The sequence below is a fragment of the Oenanthe melanoleuca genome, chromosome 22 (assembly GCF_029582105.1).
Source record: "Oenanthe melanoleuca isolate GR-GAL-2019-014 chromosome 22, OMel1.0, whole genome shotgun sequence".
In the NCBI taxonomy this organism is placed as follows: domain Eukaryota; kingdom Metazoa; phylum Chordata; class Aves; order Passeriformes; family Muscicapidae; genus Oenanthe; species Oenanthe melanoleuca.
In genome coordinates, this window is record NC_079355.1 from 438573 (window position 1) to 457114 (window position 18542).

Sequence of the window (18542 nt, forward strand, 5' to 3'; positions counted from 1 at the left end):
CCCTGTTGGAGTTTGGGACAGAACAAGTTTTCCTCTGTGTCCCCTCCCAGAACACACCATCGGGACAGGAAGTATGGAAACAAATTCTTTATTCATTTTTCAACACTGAGCAACCTGAGCCAAAGCACTGAAACCCAACGTGACCCATGGCATTGAAACCCATGGCCGAGCACCTCCACAGCTGCTGTGCTGTGCTGGGCATTTCCCTGTCCTGGGCAGAGCCCTCAGAAGAATGGATGAAGCTCTGTCTCTTCTGCCAGAAAAAGTCAGGAATATGTCTCCAACAGCGGCCCAGAAAACAAGAAAGAAAATTATTTTATGGAGGCCACAGAGGCATCTCCTATTCCAGCCAGCAGCTGCCTGTTTTAAAGGAAAATGAGTGATGGAATTGGGGTATAGCCACCACAGTGTTTGAGCTTTGACAATGCAGCCTCAGTCTGGTCCTTCAGAACAGGATTATCCACCAGCACTAAAAAATAAATTGCTAAGCCAAAGCAGAATCCCATTTTTGGAGTGAGAACAGTGGACAGGCAGGTGTGTAGGGTCTGGGGGAGAAGCCTCTCCCAGGGGTTGATGCAGACATCCATGTGAGGCCCAGGCACAAACAGAGGATCCCTCAGTGGTCCTGTGACACAGGACAGCTGTCAGTCAGTGTGGAGAAATGTGGGCAGCTGTCCCAGGCAGCTCTGGGGAATTAGCTCAGGGGGATTTGGGGAGGTGCCTCAGCACTACGCTGGTGAGGTGGAGTTTTGGGGACAGGTAATTCTTTAAAAGGCACCATTCCAATGACGTCACTTTATCCAGAGCAGGGTTTATAATATAACCCCAAGTATTTATACTCCCATGATCCAGCAGAAAGAGGAAAACCATAGGACTGCTCTAACCAGGGCAGAAAAAGGTTTTTCTCATGTCACCAGTGACAACTGCCCCACTTACAGACCTACAGGCAACATATACACAGAGTATTGCAAGGCTGTTAATGCTCCACACTAACAGAGGCAAGTTAATATGTAAACGTGCTTGTATTTCAGATATTTGGTTTCTTTGTGTTTTAATTCTACTGAAGAACAAAAGCAAAGCTGTGTTCTGCAGTCTCCACGTACCAATGAGGTTGACTTTTCCCTGTGCAGCCTCTCACACTGTGAATCCAGGTTTGCTTTAGCTGATGTGTTTTACTGGTGAACACAACAGCAAAGGAACAACTGGTCAGGAAGCAACTTTTATACCTTTGGTTACAGCATTCTGTGTAAGATGGGCTTCACCAGCCCAGTTAGTAGGCAAATGGGTGTTCCCAGCCATAAAAGTGTATCAAAAGGGTCAACCAGAATGGCCACTATCTAACCAGAGTATGAACTAACCTAAGTCAATAATCAGAGTAATTAATAAGGCATTTGGAAAAAAAAAAAAAAAAGAAAATAAATCTTTATCATGATTGGACTTGATGATCTTAAAGATCTTTTGCAACCTAAACAATTCTATGATTAGCTGCTTCCCATCACTCAGCAGGTTCCCCAGGCCTCCTTTAATCTTCTCCACCACACAGCCTGAGCAGAACTTTCCTGTAGTCCCCTGAACAGTCTCCCTAGAGAGAGCAGAAAAAAGGAACACCATTAATTTTGCAACTCCATGGGAAGCAGGATTCCTCTCATCATAAATGACTTACAGTAGTGTTTGTATCCTCTTTGACAATTTAATAACCAAGAACACTCAGGAAGGTTTCCAGTACATAAATGTAAAGTCCCCTAAGTTCCCCCTCCTCTGAAACACGCAGGAGGCTGCTGAGGGTCTCGTTGCAGCCGCCTGGCAGTGCAGTGTTACCTTGATGAAGGAGTGGAGCGATTTGCCGTAGGCGGCCAGGAACTCCCTGCGGATGTGGAGCATGTCTGTCTCGCAGCGCGACACCATCACCCGCACCAGCGTGCTGTCATCCGTGCCCAGGCCCTGAGGGACACAAGGGGACACTCAGGGCACGCCAGGGACAGGCACAGGGCTTTGGCCTTCTGGGGAATCTGTTCCTGCTTAGACAATTTTTGCATTAATGCAGGGATCCATTACCAGCTCTGAGCTTCCCGAAGGAAAAGAGGTCCACAGAAAACCTCAGACTTCTTTTTTTCCTCCAATTAACACAGTTTCTTTTTCTCTAATTGCTGTCAGGCTATTGACTTAAGCATGGAAAGGCCAGGGAGAAAATAGCAAAATCTATTTACCTTCATGGATTTGTACAATCTTTCAGCAAAATAAGCAGGTTTATTCCTCATGCATTTTACTGTAAGGGAGACAAGAAGAAGAGAAGTAAAACCAATAAACACTGAAGGATAAGGTCTTCCAAACCCTCCCAGCACTTTCTCAGTGCAGACATTTATTCTGTAAAAATGCAACTCAACAAGCACAGTGCAGACATCCAGAGTCAGTGACTTGCTGTCAATTGATGTCTCCATGCCCAGTGCACAGCAATAAAACATGTTTAGGGCTTTAAAGCTTCCACACAGCAAATGTCATCTGCCAAAGCATCCCTTGGCAGAGAAATATAAAGCACAGGGCCTTCTTAACAGGTCTTTGCATCTGCAAAGATTAAAAACTGTGGCTTGTAAAACAGTGAAAAAGAATCTGCCCCCTGAAGCTCTGCAAACACTCAGGGCAAGAGACAGTATCTTTAATTATTTAATTAGTTTGTAGACAAAGTTTAAAAGCAGGGAACTCACCCACAGCTAACAAAGCATCCTCAAGGTCTCCTGACATCTCGGATTTAATGCTCTCTGTGATGTCCTTATTAGCAATCACTCTGTACACATCAAAAACTAGGAGGGAGAGTCAGATGAAAGAGCCAAGTGAGCTACTTCAGTGTGTAGATCACTTTGCAAGATCAAGCTCCTCATACCCTGTACAAACACTGCACCATTACCATGACATTGTAAGCTAAATCAGGGCTGCCCCTTAGAAATAATTAATTTTAATTATCAGCTGTGTTGCTAATTAGCCAATCACTGCTCCTAGGATTTTCCAGAACTACTATTTAATGCAGACAGTTTCCATGCTTAGCTCTGTCCCATGACAATCACAATCATTATCTCCAATTCACAGGCTAGAGGAAGTTGTATGGGTGTTTTTCTCAACTCCCATTTTGTCTCATGAAGGAATAAAATGGTCTAAAAGAATTGAATCAACTGGTCCTGAGAATATCTGTAGTCTCAGGAAGGGATCACAGTCAGTTAAAGAATAAAGTTCCTACAGAAGTACTGTCCTCAAACAAGGGAAAAGGCCCAGGACAGCAGAGAGCTCCTACCTCTGAGCAGGTGGCACCTGTTCCGTGTGCAGAGGATGGACATGAACTGCACCTCATCTGTTCCCCATTTCTTCTCCCCAGCTTCATACAGGCACTTGAAGACATGAACAAAGTGAGGATAAATGAGAACACCAGGTGTATATAATGAGATTTTTACCTCATAGAACCATTTGGGTTGGAAAAGCCCTCTAAGGTCATTGAGTTCAACCCTTCCCCTGCACTGCCAAGGCCACCACTAACTCATGTCCCCAGGTGCCACATTCACATGGCTGTTGAACCCCTCAGGGATGGGGACTCCACCCCTGCCCTGGACAGCCTGTGCCAGAGCTGGGCAACTCTTTTCCTAATATCCAATCTGGGGCACTGCTGACAAGCACAGCTTCAGGCTTACTCATCTACCTTGAGAAAAAGAGGTCTAGAAACAGCAGGGATTCACCATCACACATACAAACCCAGACAGTTTTTGCAAGGGAGCAAATTGCTACACACCTGAGCATCCTGTTGAGCAAGGGCCTCATCCACAAATGTTCCCTCATCTCTGTTACCCTGCGGAAATACAAGGATGAAAAACTCATTTCAACAGAGCAACTAATGGAAGTAAGTCCTGCATATTCCCCATTCAAAAGCAGTTACTGGAGATGTATAATGGGATTCTTAATATTGAGTAATGGGTTACAAATACAGCAAAACATGATTCAGATATGATTTGTTCTTTCTTTTGAAACAAGTAGCCATCCACTTTAATTGAAAAAGAGCATATGGCATTAAGGCATGGCAGAGTGAGGCTGCTCTTCCTGCAGGAGCTGGTGTGAAATGCTGGCAAGGTGAAATGCAAGAGAAGTGAAATAGCAGCCAGCCTGAAGCACCTCATGACTGTGTGAGAGATGCCCAGCAGCACATTCAGCCCCACGACTTCCCTGTCCTGGACTCACCGTGGCGAGGGACACGAGGACTCTGCGGAACATGGAGGATGTGTCAGAGACAATGTCGTCCTCCAGAGTGGAGCCGTACTCTGCCAGAGCACACACAGCACATCTCTTACTGACAGCTCACAGAACCACAGGCTTGCTGAGTGGGAAGGGACCCACAGGCATCACCAAGTCCAACTCCTGGGCCTGCATAGAACCATCCCCAGGAGTCCCACCCTGTGCCCAAGAATATTGTCTAATATTGTCCTTCAGCTTCATCAGGATTGGTGCTGTGACCGCTTTAGGGAGCCTGTTCCAGTGCTCAGTGACCCACTGGGTAAAGAACCTTTTTCTAACATCTATCCTAAACTGTCCTCTGGATTTGAGTTGTCTCAGCAGTGCAGCACAGGGGGACAGGCGTGTCCTGCTGGCCACACTGTGACTGGGACAAGCCAGAAAGCCCTTTTTGGCTTTCATCACAGCAATCTAGCCACCATATTGAGTGGTACAGGGCAAAATTAAGAAGCACAGCCAGTATAAAATTGGCAAAAGATCCACCACCATGGATAGACCTCCAGCTGAGAAACATAACCACCCCACCCCATTATATTTACACCAACTCCATTTCTGGGTGTAATTCTAGTCCTCCTGCCTCTCCACACACCCCTGCACACACACAAGTGGCTTCTGAGCCAGTATGAGATGGCATGAAGTGCTACACACGCAGTTTGTAGTTCTCATTGATGTGCCGAATCTCCGCGTTGGTGCGAGAAGCCAGGATTTCAATCAGGCAGCCTTCATCTGTCCCTGCTCCCTGGGGAGTCACAGAGGCAAGAGACAAGGTTGTGACAATTGTTTTGAAGGGCAACTCGACTTTTGTTTATTAGATACAGCTTAATAAGAATTAATAATTAATATACAATTATGCCATTGCATACTGAATTGACCATAAGTCATGCAACATAAAAAAGGATTTCCAAACCTTTAGAGCCCTCCTCAGTTCATGCACGTCATACATGGTGGTAGGAGTCATCAAAGCAATGATCACCCTTTCAAAATTCCCACTCAGCTCAGACTTCAAGTCATCAATCAAATCCTAGAAGACAGATAGAGAAGAAAGGAAAAAAAGACATGACCTTTGAGAAGAGGAAGAACTTGTTCACCACTTTTCTTCATACTTCAGCCTTCCTTGGATGAACAGTTACTCTGAAGTAAACAAGACCAAAAAAACTTGGCCAAGGAAAGCTTGTGCTCAGTGCCAATCATACTCTTGTGGAGACTGGCATATTCACATTTCACCTGAGTGGTACAACCCAAGTAAGTCCACATGTCCCAGTCAGAGCCACGGGCACTGATTTCTGAAGAGCACCTACCCTGCCAATAGTGCTTTTGTAAGTGATCAGAACTTGCTGACGCTGGGAAGCGTTCAGTTTGGTCAAGCTCTCAATGATGGCATCTTCATCTGTGCCTGGAAGGAACCAATGAAAACCAGTCAAGCTGCTTGTACCAGAACCAGGGGCCTGCCCTGGTCTTGCCCAGGGTGTGCTTTTGGCATCCTTGCACAACCTGGGTGTCATCTGTGCACGAGTGCCTCAGCCCAGCAGAACCACATCACAGGACAGAGAAAACAAGAGCCTGACTAAAGATGTTTTCATGGTCAAGACTTGGATTTCCAGTAGGGTTCAAGTCACCCAATTCCCTCTGGTGCACTCTCAGGGCAGTGAGGTGATGCAAATGGCTGAACTTCTCCTCCAAAAAACCACCAGTAAAAACCTTCCCAACCACCAGAACTAGAAAAAGAAGGTTTAACAGTGGAGGGAGATAACTTACCAAGTCCCTTCATGGCCTTCCTTAGTGCCTGTGCTTCTTGCTCAGCACTGAAAGTTGAGACGCCCTTAACTGTTGCCTAAATCCATAGGATAGGAGTTAAGAAAAGTAGTCATAAAGTGAGACATTCACAGAGTAGAGTTGAATTTAAAAAAAAAGGCAATTCAAAAGATGCTAGCATCTTTTTTGGAAAGTGACAGCAAATAAACCTCCAGGTTTCATCCTGACCTAAAAAGAAATTGCTTGTTCCAGAGGGACTTCCCAGCCACATAAGAAATGAGCCACAGGGACTCAACTGAAAGGAGAAAATATCTTAATGTGGCCACCCACCCATGGAGTATCTGCTTCCCAGTTAAATAAGGGCACACAGCCTGACATCTCTGTTCAGTCCAGCTTCTTCCCAGCAGTTTTCCATCTAAATCATTGAAGAAGCTGTTCCCATCAAAGCCCCGTTCCTGACTTCTCTAGGATCAGTCAAGGATCATCATTCTGTTGAACAACACACCAGGAAGTGTTTTACCCGAAATTGTGATTCACAAACAGGTTTCTCCTGCCTCTGGTCTAGTGCAATTTCTGAGGAAATACACTTTTCTTGAAAAGCTCTTCATGTTCCCGAGAAAATCACCAGCAAAATACCACTTAACATTCAATGGGCAGAAAAATGTCCCTGGAAGTGTTCCAGGCCTGGCTGGACAGGGCTTGAGCAGCCTGGTCTAGTGGAAGGTGTCCCTGCCCGTGGCTGGAGGTGGAACTGGATGATGTTTAAGGTTTCTTCCAACCCAAACCATTCCAAGATTCTATAATAACAACCTCAGAAATGGCTGCCTTTCAGGCTCAGCCTCGAAAGAATAATATGCCTAGGAAGTTTATCTGGAGAAATTAATGTTCTTTGAATTAATATCTGATCTGGTTTTCCATTAACTCCCCAAATGCAAAAGCCTGTATGTGTGGGTCATTCTCCCCTACAATGAGGAAGCAGAAAGAGGCAATAAATTGACTCCCTTGAAGGGACAGACAGTGACAGTGTTCTTTCTGCTGTGCTCTTATCTGAGCTCCACTCCCCACATTTATCAGGTCAGAGCAAAGGCTTGGCACAGCCTGGCACAGCAAACACACTCACTCACCATCGTGCTCGGATCTGGTCAATCTGTTATTGTCTGCGTCCAGGACACTCAGACAGCTGTAATAAAAAAACAACAGGGAGTGTTAGTCTTCTAGCAAATAATTAATAGAATGCACCTTCCCTTGAAGGTTAATGAAGCTGATTAAGTAACCATCTAATTCTTTGAGGACTAAAAGCAAGATTGAGCAGCCCAAGTGAACGCCCAGGGCAGCTTCCTGGAGTGTTCAGCCCCACTTTGCACTGAGCAAAGGCTGGATCACAGCAGCACAGGGCTGGCTGGAAGGGATGTGGTGAACAGCAGGTAATTAGCAGTGGTAATTTAATGATTCTTCTCCATTGCCTGTGTGACAGCCTGGCTGAGGCTATAAGGAGAAGTAGACAGTGCTGCCCTTGGAGCAAAGAAATTGAAACTTGATTCCCATGTCCTCCAAAATCCTGCAAGCTTTAGCTCGGCAGGTAAAAGCCTGAGGGTGAGCAGGGTGAGGATGAAATAGGGTGAGGATGAAGTAGGGTGAGATTGCCCACACTGCCCTAACCCTTTATGGATCCTGCCTGGGAAGCAGAGACATCATGATGTAGGTGAGGCACCAAGGATAACCTCACTTGAGCACTGGGCAGGATAATTGCTTTCCATCTTACTATTTTAATAGAACATTTTATATTCAACATCCTCTCAGATTGGTGCACTGTGTCCTTCCTTGTAGGGCTGTAGTTTTAACTGACAAAACCCTTGAAAAACCCCAAAGCTTACTTGCCATCCTCTCAGGGTTGTTACATCTGTTCATAATTTTGTTTGCAATCATAGAGCCTTTGCATGAACACACCCAAATTTTCCTGTGTCCCTGATCACTTGACAGGATGTCATGTACCAGGACAAGGTTCATTTCCCCACAACCCACGTTCATCCCAGCAATCACAGGAGAGGAGTTAGGAAAGCCAGAGTCAAAGAGATACCTATATACAGTAGGGTTTAATTAAATTAAAGATAAATTCAAAAGAGGCAAACACAGTGACAGCAACTGAAGTCCCCCATCAAATGTGTGGTTTTATTCCAGGGTTGAGCAAGTTCTCTCATTAAAGCCTGGAGCAGAAGCAGAGGTGCCAGCAGTGAATGACATCTCTCCCTAATTCTCCTGGTGGTGTTTAATAGCTGCTGCCCATGAGCCCAGACAGGTGTGCAAGAGCAGGTGCTTGCTCCTGCTCCACATGACTCCTACAGGCCTGGAATGCACAGGGCAAGCTGTTCAGCCCACTTAACTCTGTGTGGCCCGTGCCATGGATGTGTTATCCACAGGCACTCCTGGGTGCACCTCTACCTTGCTACACCCTGTGCAATCAGGCAACATATGGCAATTACAAGTGTGGAGTTTGCTTTCTTTCATCTGATCATGAATTCCAGCAATCACAGTATGACCTAGACCTCAGAAAAGTCATCTTTGCTCTTCTTGAATCTTTAACAGAAGTAAAAAGCCAATTTTATTTGCTTTAGTCAGACACTAAATGAAGGCTCCAAATTTCACTGCTGTTTTTATGATGCAGCTGTTTTGTACACAGAAGCAGGAATATCAGACAGGCTGGTTTAGCAAGTCAATTAGAGGGCAAAATAAAGGTCAGTGGCAAGGGAAAGGGAAACAGAAATTCTGAGTTCAAATGAGCTGGCAGAAGGAAACCAAACCATAAGGAGAGGCTGCGTGTACTGCACTCAGGGCAAATGCTCTTGCAATATCCATTAACAGCAGAAATACCACACTGAATATTGACTGCACGACTCTGATTTCTTTATCCTGGGAACACAACTAGGAATTGAAAGAGCAGAGCACTGAAAAGGCAGCAGTGCAAACCCACTGCTCAGTCTGCAAGTGCTGGTTTGTTGCTGGTGCATTTCTGTGTGAGAATGAGCTGAGGTTACAGGTGGGACAGCTCAGCAGTTCAGCCGGGCTGTCCAGCAGTGGCCCCTGTAACCCTTTCACAGCTGGAGGGATCCGCAGGAACTGCTCATGCTGGGGCTTTAGATGAATGAAACTCTCCTAAGCCACCCCTTGGCAAGCAGAGAGAGAAGGGAATTGCTCAGCAGATTTGCCAGCGCTCAACAGCCTAAAACAATTCCTGGCCTGCAGCTCAATCGGGGAAAAAACAGCTTCAGGACAGGAACAATACATCCCTCTGTGTTTTGAAGAATTAAACTATGCATGTAAGAGTCAGCCAGCCAGTGCTATGGTTCTGATGTTACTTGCTTCACCCCAGAAAAAAGGCCTGGTACAACAAACCTGACAGAACAAGCTCAGAACAATGTGCCCAGGTGACAGAGTGCAAGTGTGGGAGGCATCCCTCCCTTTACTCGATTTTTTTTTTTCCATGAATGATCTTTTTCTGGCAGGCTAATCAGTCTGTTTTAAGTCCATATCAACATCCTCTAAAAGCTAAATCCAGAATAAACCTAATTTACGAGGAAAGCGCTGAGACTATCAGTACGTGTGCTGGCCAGTTCAAGTTTAGGCTTGCACACAATCAGGTTTTCCCGACTGCTCAGACACACACACACAGGAACCACCAAGGAAAGCTTCCAACAGTTTAAGAGGATATAAACACAGGGCCTTCCCCATCTCAGATTGAGCTCGCAGTGTTGCTAGTCCTAAATCTCGGATCTGGATGGAAACCCACCGCTCTGTGACCCTTTTCCTTGCTAGGCAAACACTGGACTTGTCCGACGAGTTCCTTCATTCGGTGCACGTTCACCCAAACAACCCACACCCAGCGCTGGATCAGCTTTTCCACAGCTCTGTCACCGCCAGCGGCTGCCGGTGTGCGGGACACAGCCCTGGCTGCGCTCCCGGGGTGCCCGGGCTGGGGCTGGGGCCGGGGCCGGGGCCGGGGCTGGGGCTGGGGCTGGGGCTGGGGCTGGGGCTAGGGCTAGGGCTAGGGCTAGGACTAGCGCTGGGGCTGGGGCTGGGGCTGGGGCTCGGGCTCGCCTCTGGGCTACTGACTCCGAGTTTGCAGCTCAGGAAAGGATCACCCGTCTGCCACGAGCCCCGAGCCAGCTGAAGCATGACAGCGCCTCCCACACAACCTTTATCTGGCCACTGCCCTCAGAAGGAATAAAAGTATGATTCTTACAGCCTTGTGCGCCTCATTCAGCCTGAGCGCCCACCCCGAGCCGTGTCACCCCCTTGCCGTGCCCTCGGCGCCCCAGCGGCCTGCGGGGAAGACGTGCCAGCCTGGGCACGGCACAAACAGGAACCAAAGCGGGCACTCCCTGTGCCCGGGAAAGGTCAGCCCTTCCTCCATGCCCCCCGTCCTTGCTCAGCCCCGCCGGAGCCCCTGGCCGCCCCAGTGTCGCGCATCGCTGGCATCGCCCAGCCCGGGGCTGCCACTCCCGCAGTGCCGTCAGTGCGCGCTGGGAGCGCGGGTGGCGCTTGGCACCTCCCCGGGCAGCTCCAGCCACGCTGCCCCGGCCCCACGCCAAGGGGGATGCCCCGCTCGCCTGGCACTCACCTGCTGTCCCGCGCGGATGCAGGGTCCCTGGCACAGATGGGGACAGCTCCGGTGGCTGTCCTGGGTGGCAAAGTCCCCGCCCTGGAGACACGCGGCAGTGACGTGAAGGAGCTCCAGCCCTGCCCTGCCCATCCCTGAGCAGCTGGTTGGGATCCAGAGCAGGGAGAAGTTCCCAACTTCCCACCGTACGTTTTGGATATAACCCCACACTGCATTTTTGGCATTACACGGAGGGCTGGCAGGTTAGGGCGCCTTCCACGCTCCCCGGCATTCCCTGTAAAAGTCCCGGGAACAGAGGGGCTCTGTCTGCAGGCTCTGGTCTCTCGCTCCGGCCTGCAGCAGGGCACACCCGAGGGGGGAGCGAGGGGGACGACGGCGCGGAGCACCACAGGCAGCAATAACCCCGAGCAAGAAGTCCTGTTCCTCCCCCGGTTCTGCGTGTAGGGATTTTTTTATCTGTGTCGTGCCTTCTGTGCTCCCACAGCACTTCTCTGTGTCTTCAGCATTCTCACCCCTTGTCTAAGAACTCTGCCCTGCAAACAGCCGTGATTTCAGTAAGGATGATTCTTTGCGTAACGATTATTCCTTTTGCCCCAATAAATGGCAGTGCCCTCAGGCCAAAACCCTTCAGGCAAAGGGACTTCAGTTTTACCCCAATGTGACCCTGCCGAGGTGAGCCATGGACATAATCACAAGGCTGACAGAGGGAAATCAGCCTTGCAATAGATGTATCTTGTCTTCAGTTGTTTATCCTCAGGTCCTTTGGTCTCCTCTGATGCCAGAAGTGCTGTTATTATCACGGGTAAACCAATCCTCTCAGTTTTTTCCAGCTCATACGACAGCTCTGTTTCATCCCTGTGCTCTTTGCATGCGCTTGTTTGCTGGAAGGGGACCTAAATTTAGCAGCCTGGATGCAGGCAGGCTGTGCCTCAGTGAGCATGTCTGTGTGGGTTATTTATTACAGCTCCTGCTGCAGCTCAGCCTCCCAAAACAGCTCCATTGAGTCCAGCACCTACTGCTGATGCAAGGGGACATGGACCATAGAACAGAAAAACCAGGTGCAAGCCTCCTCCTTTTGCACTGCCTCTTTCTTTGCAAAATCTGGCACTTGACTCTGCCCAGGATTTGGTGTGGACCAGCACATATTATAAACTGTTGCTAAGGAGAAACTCTTCTCTTTCCTACATCTGTGAAAGTTTCCATTCTCATCTCTTCTTCTCACGTCACCAGTCCCTGTTCTGGGCCCATTTTAATCCACCAGCAGAACTGCTGTGTTTCTCCAATCTTATGTTGCCAGTGACTTTTTTAGCCCATGTATTTTCATCCTTCTGTTTGCTTCCCAGTCTCTTCAGCCCCCAGGATTGGAAGGCTCTGTCACTGCAGTCACTGGTATATGCAATAGTAATTATTTAATACCGTGAGTTATTAATTTTCTTTACAAATTACTTAAATAGTGCACCAATCCTGCCATTTATTATTTTCATAATTTAATCTTTTCTTTTCCCCTGGGAGAGGCACCAGGTAGGAGGAATACTTGAAGACACAAAGTATTTGTGTGGATGTTTTTTGGCCATCTGAATTAGTCATGTAAGTGTAGTCCATTCAGCAGCCAGGTCCTGATGCACCACACAGCCAAGTTCCCTGTAATCTTGGCTGGTTATGGGTGCTGGCTCCAGAGCCATCTGATTCAGTCATGGTTATTTGGACCAGAAAGAAAAAAAAAGGCACAAAAGCTTCTGAGCATGCTGAGAGTTGGCTGGGCTTCTCTGGAAGGTGGATAGGATGACTGGGGTTTAAGGAACCCTGTTGTACCTTGCTACAGGAGCTGCTCCCTTCAGGAAGGTGAAGGGCTGTTGCTGTATTTTCCAAGACAAGGTTCAGGTGACAAAGCTTTGTCTCTCCAGGAGCCCTTTGTGCAGGCTCTGCTCAGCTTTCAGCCTTGTCTTTATCTCTGAAAGGATGGAAAGGCTATGGTTCTAAAGGCTATCCTTAAGTATCTCCAGCTGAAGGATATCACTGGCTGGCATAGCTTTGCTGTGCCTTGCATCAAAAGAGGGACAGCAAAGGACAAGCCCACAGTCCCTCTCAGTGCAGTGACAGAGCACATCTGTTCACAGATACTTCATTTGTCCTGTCAATTATTTTAACCACCCTTGTTATAAAGCTCTCGACCCCCCATACTTTACTCAGTTACACACCTACTTTCTATCCTCATTCCATCCTGCTGTCCTCTTATCTACAAAAGACCTAATAAAAATTAAAGGTCACAGAAAAACACAAAAAAAAAATTTATTAAGTAAATAACTTGGACTCAAGTACCAGCCCATTAGGAAGGGGGTATTTATTCAAAGTCCCACAATGAAACAGAGCTGAACCTCTAGAAAATGGCAGCATTTGTTTTTGCCTGAAGGACCTGACCTTTTAAAATTGTACCTCAGAGCAAAGGAGCCCTGTGCTAGGAGGAGAGATTTTCAGTGTGTCCTTTCATTAGCAGGTACCTGCTGTTAGCTCTAGAGGGACAGCCTCAGTTCATTCACTGAGCTCCAAATTCTGACACTAATGAAATCATTCACCATGTGAGGGTCAGAATTTGGGCCTTTGGGTATTAAGCTGGTGTTTTTGGGAGGTTCACAAGGGAAGTGCTCATTTTCATACCTGAGCACTGGCAGTTTGCAAGCAGCAGCCCCTGAAAATGGGGTTATTTAAGGGTTGCACAAGTGCTGTGGGAGTGTGTTGGATGCTGTAGCTCAGTCAGTGTTGTCTCCATAGCAGCAGTACCCGAAGGTAGGGTGGAGGCTGAAAAGCAGCCCTTGCTTTTCTAAAGCACTGAGTTCTGTGTGCTTGTAATAGGGTAAGGAATTCTCTCATTCTGTGTATTAGTATCACAACAGTCCCAAAGTGAACTGCAGTTGTTAGGGCTCACATCCAGGAGCACTTCTGACCCTTACAGCAAGGGTGTGTCCTTACCTGCTGTTCAGCACCGTGTAAGGTGAAACAGCCACTTCCACAGCTCAGAGGTGTTTTGGGAAGAGGTGTTTTGGGGAAGACCTTAGGAAGAGGCAGCCTGGAGCTGTTGATCTTTGATTGGAGTAGAGCCCTTTTAACACAAAGAGAGGAAGGAAGATGGAACACTCCCAGGCCTAGGTAAGCAGTGCTTATTTGAGGTGGGAAATGGAAGTATTCCAATTCACAAGAAATTGGAACGTCCTTAACTCTTCATAAACATTAGAAACACTGCTTCTGCACTCAGTATTATCTGGGGAATGTGCAGCACTCTCCCTTTTAGCAATACAGGCAAGATTTAGAACCCTGAGCACAGCATACCAGCACTGCTATGCAAGTCAAAGGCTCTCTGGATAGATTACATAAACGTCCCACAATGCCAAGAAGGAACTGGGGAGCAGAACTGATTTAAGAAAATTCCTGTCACCCAAGATGCCTTTAAAACAAGAGACCACTTGGACACGGGAGCCCACATGTCTCAGACAATAAGCTGTAAGGGGAGATAGCAATGAGCACTGCAAGGAGAGACAGGCAGGAGTCGAATTCACTGTTTCAATCAGCAGGTTCTCAAGGTGGGGACGCTGGTGTGTTTTGCAGGCAGGCACACAGCAGGGGATCCCGGATGCTCTCAGTTCCTCACGCTGACAGCTCTAGCAGCATCTTGGGTGTGGGGGGCTCTCCACACTGCTGTCCCCCAGCATATGCTGTGCTGACACTGCCTCAGAGATGCCCACCCACTCTGCCTTTCTCCCACAGAGAAACTGAAGGCTGCACTTGGCCACGGGCCCAGTCTGCTGTTTTCTTTTATTCACTAAAGCTATAAACAGCAGGGAATGCAAACAGTCCAGGGCCATCAGTGGTCTGATGGCTTCGCTGGCTGCCTGTGTCCATGAATCCATCCAAAGGGGAACAGGAGTCAGCAAATACCTCCAGAGTGGGAGGGGGCTTAACGACTGTTTACTTTAATTAGAATACATATCATTCTGAAGAGGAAATGAATAACTTTCCCTTTTTTTCCCCTAAGTAATATCTGCCTCCATGTAGCTTAATCTTACTTAGCTGCTCTGTAATTTGGCTTTAACCCAGCTCTAGGGGATGGAAGCAGAGCTATGACTGCCCAGCTCAGGACAACTTTTCTGACCATGTATTTAAACAGAAGTGAGCAAAGGGTGTGGGCAGACCCGGGTGAAGTGGCTTGGGGCAGGAGGAGCCTCAACAGGATCCTGATGCTTGAAACACAGCTGATAAATCCCCTCTCAGGGAGAACCCAACCCACAATTTTCCCTTAGTGTAACAGCAGCTGCTATAAAGGACAGTGTGGAGCTGTGGTGCACAGTCATGCTCCTTGAGAAACACAGCTCTTTCCCACCCAGTGCTCCACCCCCAGGGTCAATGCAGGCCATTGCATCCCATATGGATGAGCCTGAGAGCTCAATCAGCTCCATTATTTCTGGGTGTGCCTACCAGAGTGCCCTACTGTGGATGGAAGATTGGCTTCCAGCCACTGGAAGCAGAGCCATTGCTGGAGCCAGTGGGGATGTCCTGCAAGGGCAAACAGGAGCACCAAGGAGATGGAAACTTCCAGGTTTTAAACATGTAAAATACAGATCTGAGTTCTGGAGCCTTTTTGTTCCTCTGCACAACTCTGAACCCAGTAAAGCCCAGCTCCATGATAGAGTGCTTCAGAGCTGACCTCTTCTTGGGGGTGATGAAGATCAGTGATGGTTTTTTTGGTCATACTAATAGTGTTTGGGGGCCACTACTATGCACTTGGAAAGAAATCCTTGAAATCCAGAAAAGCACAGGCAGAGATGGATAGAACAGCAGCTCTATTCTTTAGCTGGTAAGAAGCTTAACAGAACTTTTTGCAGTAAATGTATGTTTAAAGAGACATAGAATTGTGGGATGCATTGGGTTGGGAAGGACCTTAAAGCTCATCTTGTTCCAACCTCCATGGTCAGAGACACCTTCCACTGTCCCAGGCTACCCCAGCCTAGCCTTGGCAGCCACAGCTTCCCTGGGCACCCTGTGCCAGGGCCTCATCCCCCTGATAGGCAAGAATTCCTTTCTTATATCTAATCTGAATATCTCCTCCCTTTACTTTGCCCCTACTGTCTGGCTGCATAAAAGTGGCTCTCCCAACATCCTTATCAAGATAAACGTGTGTGATTAAGACTTAATTGTTATGCGGTGAATTCAGGAAAATGTGGCCATGGCTTCGTTTCCCCTGGCCAGTTAAGTGACAGCCAGCACAGGAAGCTCTGCCAGCTCTGTTCCCTGCCGTTGCTGCTCCTGGAGCTCTCCAGAAGGGGCCAGTGTGCCCTCGCCTTTGGGGGGCTGCAGGAAATCTGTCCAAGCCTGTGTTTTTATTTAGAAAATGCTGAGCTGACTGGAAAGTTTGATGGAGAGGGATGCAGCTGCGTTAATGTGCTTCTTCCTGGGTATTTGAATACATTTTCTGAGCAGTGCAGGAGGACCAGGGATCAGGGAGACAATGTGCAGGGGATTAGCTCCGCTGGCCACACTCAGATACTTTAAACCTTGCATCATGGGATTTTAGCAGCTTAAAATTTGGTGTTTAGGATTGAATGTATCAGTCAGACTGAGGTTCCTCTCTGCAGCAGAGCCTGGCAGTACTTTGGAGTCACTCTGACATGGGTGAAGCACCAGGCCACGTCTGTGCTGTGGCCACTGATCAGCTTTTTCCCTTGGAGCTTTCAGGCTCAGTTCCCTCTGATCCCTGTGAAGGTCACTGGGATTGCAGCAGCGCAGCCAAGCCTTGTGCCTTCTGGAATAAAGAACATCCTCAGCATCTGCAGCCGGGGATGGCTCCTGCTCAGCTTCTGCTCCCCAAAATGGTCATGGGTGGGGTTTGTGTGCCCGTGGGCTGAGCATCAGAGCCCCCAGCCCTGCGTGGGTCTGACACTCCCTGCATTGCACTGCAGGTACGGTTAAAAAAAGCCCTCTCAGAGCCAGGGAGGAGGCTCAGCAGTGCATCTGCAGCTCTCAGCATGCAGTGGCTTTTATCTTCTTCAGTTGGAAATGAGTCATTTCCCTGTACTGTACAGAGATGCCCAATTTCTTTGGAAATGGTTCAATTCTGCAGGGTCCCCAGAAATCCCCAGTGGTGGGACTCAATTTTTGCTCTGGGTGTTTTACCTGTCTTGAGAGATTCCTGGGGATTTTCACAGGTTAGAGAAATTAATAAAAAAAAAAAAATTAAAATAACGTATAGAAGCAACTGAGGCTTTACTCACTTCATATTTACTCCAAAGGGCACGTGAACCTTTCTGTATTGACCTCTGGCAGTTAATTCATCACAGAGCCCCAAAGCACAGCCAAGCATGTTTCATGCAGACTAAAGCCTGTAAATGAAAAAAGACTGTTTTCACACGTGTGTTAACTGAAATGATTGCAGTTCCAGCTGTGCAGAGTTGGGGTGTACTTGGAAATGAGGTGACATCAGGAGCCACCCTGCAAATTATGGGTGACTGAAGGTGGTCAAAGGAGGACTTTGGGGTCTGCATTTTTGGGGTGGGATTGTGGGCCCATACCTTTCAGACCTGCTGAGGACAAGGATGGTGGAAGAGGTGTAGCATTACCCAGAGTGAGGAGGCACAATGGCTCAGCAGAAAAACAACTGTAGTGACATGCTGTCAGATCTGTGTATCTGTGCTAAATGTTACTACCAGCAATTTCACCTGCCTGTTCTGAGAGCCATATGCATCTAAAAGTCTTCAAACACTGTGAGGAAAAACCCAATTAGAGCCATTTACAACATGCTGATCCAATCTCACTGGCATTGCTGGAAGCCTGTGACCTAAGTGAGGCTGCATGAAGAAAGGGACTGTGTGAAAGGTAAACATTTCTGTCATCCCAAAGAAACCAGGCCTGGCCTGTCTGCTGGGGACAGGGGTTGGCAGCAGGATGGTTGTAGTTATTACCATAATACAGGAAATAATAGTCATTGTGAAAATGGGACCATGCTTTGGTTTCCTCTTCCATCCCAGTCAGAGGGGAGGAAGGAGAGTGATGTCCTCATGGAGGTATTCATTTGGCAGCCACGTGCTGCTTGGGTTTTGTATTCTGGGGCTTCATTCTGGAACAAACATTTTTTTTACATTTTAACATTTCCCTCTGCTTTTTAAATCCCAGCTCTGGCCTCCAATAGTGCATGAGGAGAGGAGTTGGTTGCTCTGGATGCCATAGGCTGGGAAAATCTCTTGAATTCTGAGGAGAAAATGCTGAAAAGTGCATTTAAAGTAAGCTTCCCAAGATCAGAGCTAAACTAAACCTTTCCAATGCCCGACCAAATGGCTCTGTGGGAGCTGCAGTGCCCCTGATGAGCATCTTGCCAGCACTCGGGCAGGAAGGAGGAGGAAGCTGTAATTTAGCAGCAAATCCAAGGCAGAGGTTTTTACAAAACCAGTTACCAGGTGTAAAGCACTGAAGACATTTGAAGGGCTTGGGATATCTCTGCTTTTAGGATTTTTTCTTAGGCTCTCAAAGCAGGCGCTAGCAGAGCCTGTGTGAAGATAAACCTTGTGCTTCAGGTTAATCCCAAGATGTCACAACAGTGGCCTTTTATTATTATTATATCACAAAACCATCGAGTTCAGCGCATTATTTCAAAGATGAACGTAAATACCCGTCAGCAAACAAAGCCCTGATGCGGGCCGTGGTTTCTCATGGACAGGGTTTCTGCGCTCATCCCTCGCGGCGATGAGGCCGCAGCCCCCGGGCCCTGTTCTCCGGTCCCGGCCGGTCTGAGGGGCGAGCCCGGCCCAATCCCCTCACGGCCCCGCGGCACAGCGCCCCCTGCCGGCCGCAGCCGCGCGGCATGCCGGGACTTGTAGTCCCCACCGCCCCAGGGCACTCCCTCCGCTGACGGCGGGGAACTACCGCC

General features: G+C 48.0%; 1 protein-coding gene across 3 annotated transcripts; it reads right to left on the bottom strand.

Moving 5' to 3' along the window:
* Positions 1–72: 72 nt before the first annotated feature.
* Positions 73–18399, bottom strand: ANXA4 (annexin A4). 3 transcript variants are annotated; one of them, XM_056508537.1, is made up of 14 exons: positions 18285–18399; positions 16894–17001; positions 7143–7198; positions 6022–6097; positions 5565–5659; positions 5174–5287; positions 4915–5005; positions 4216–4295; positions 3773–3829; positions 3284–3377; positions 2703–2798; positions 2208–2266; positions 1819–1941; positions 73–1582 (listed from the first exon to the last, which is right to left on the bottom strand). In XM_056508537.1, exons 3-14 carry the CDS (start codon positions 7143–7145, stop codon positions 1523–1525), a joined length of 948 nt encoding a protein of 315 aa, XP_056364512.1. In that variant the 5' UTR covers positions 7146–7198; positions 16894–17001; positions 18285–18399; the 3' UTR covers positions 73–1522. The 3 variants fall into 3 exon arrangements, with proteins under 3 accessions (XP_056364512.1, XP_056364513.1, XP_056364511.1); XM_056508538.1 differs by lacking the exons at positions 16894–17001; positions 18285–18399 and adding an exon at positions 10634–11264; XM_056508536.1 differs by lacking the exons at positions 16894–17001; positions 18285–18399 and adding an exon at positions 10256–10452.
* Positions 18400–18542: the final 143 nt, after the last annotated feature.

Excerpts from the sequence above, each read along its gene's own strand:
- ANXA4 (XM_056508537.1), bottom strand. Across the intron at positions 3,830-4,215 it reads TCCTCGTGTCCCTCGCCACG|GGTAACAGAGATGAGGGAAC; the intron begins GTGAGTCCAGGA and ends GTATTTCCGCAG. Across the intron at positions 1,942-2,207 it reads GATTGTACAAATCCATGAAG|GGCCTGGGCACGGATGACAG; the intron begins GTAAATAGATTT and ends TGTGTCCCTCAG.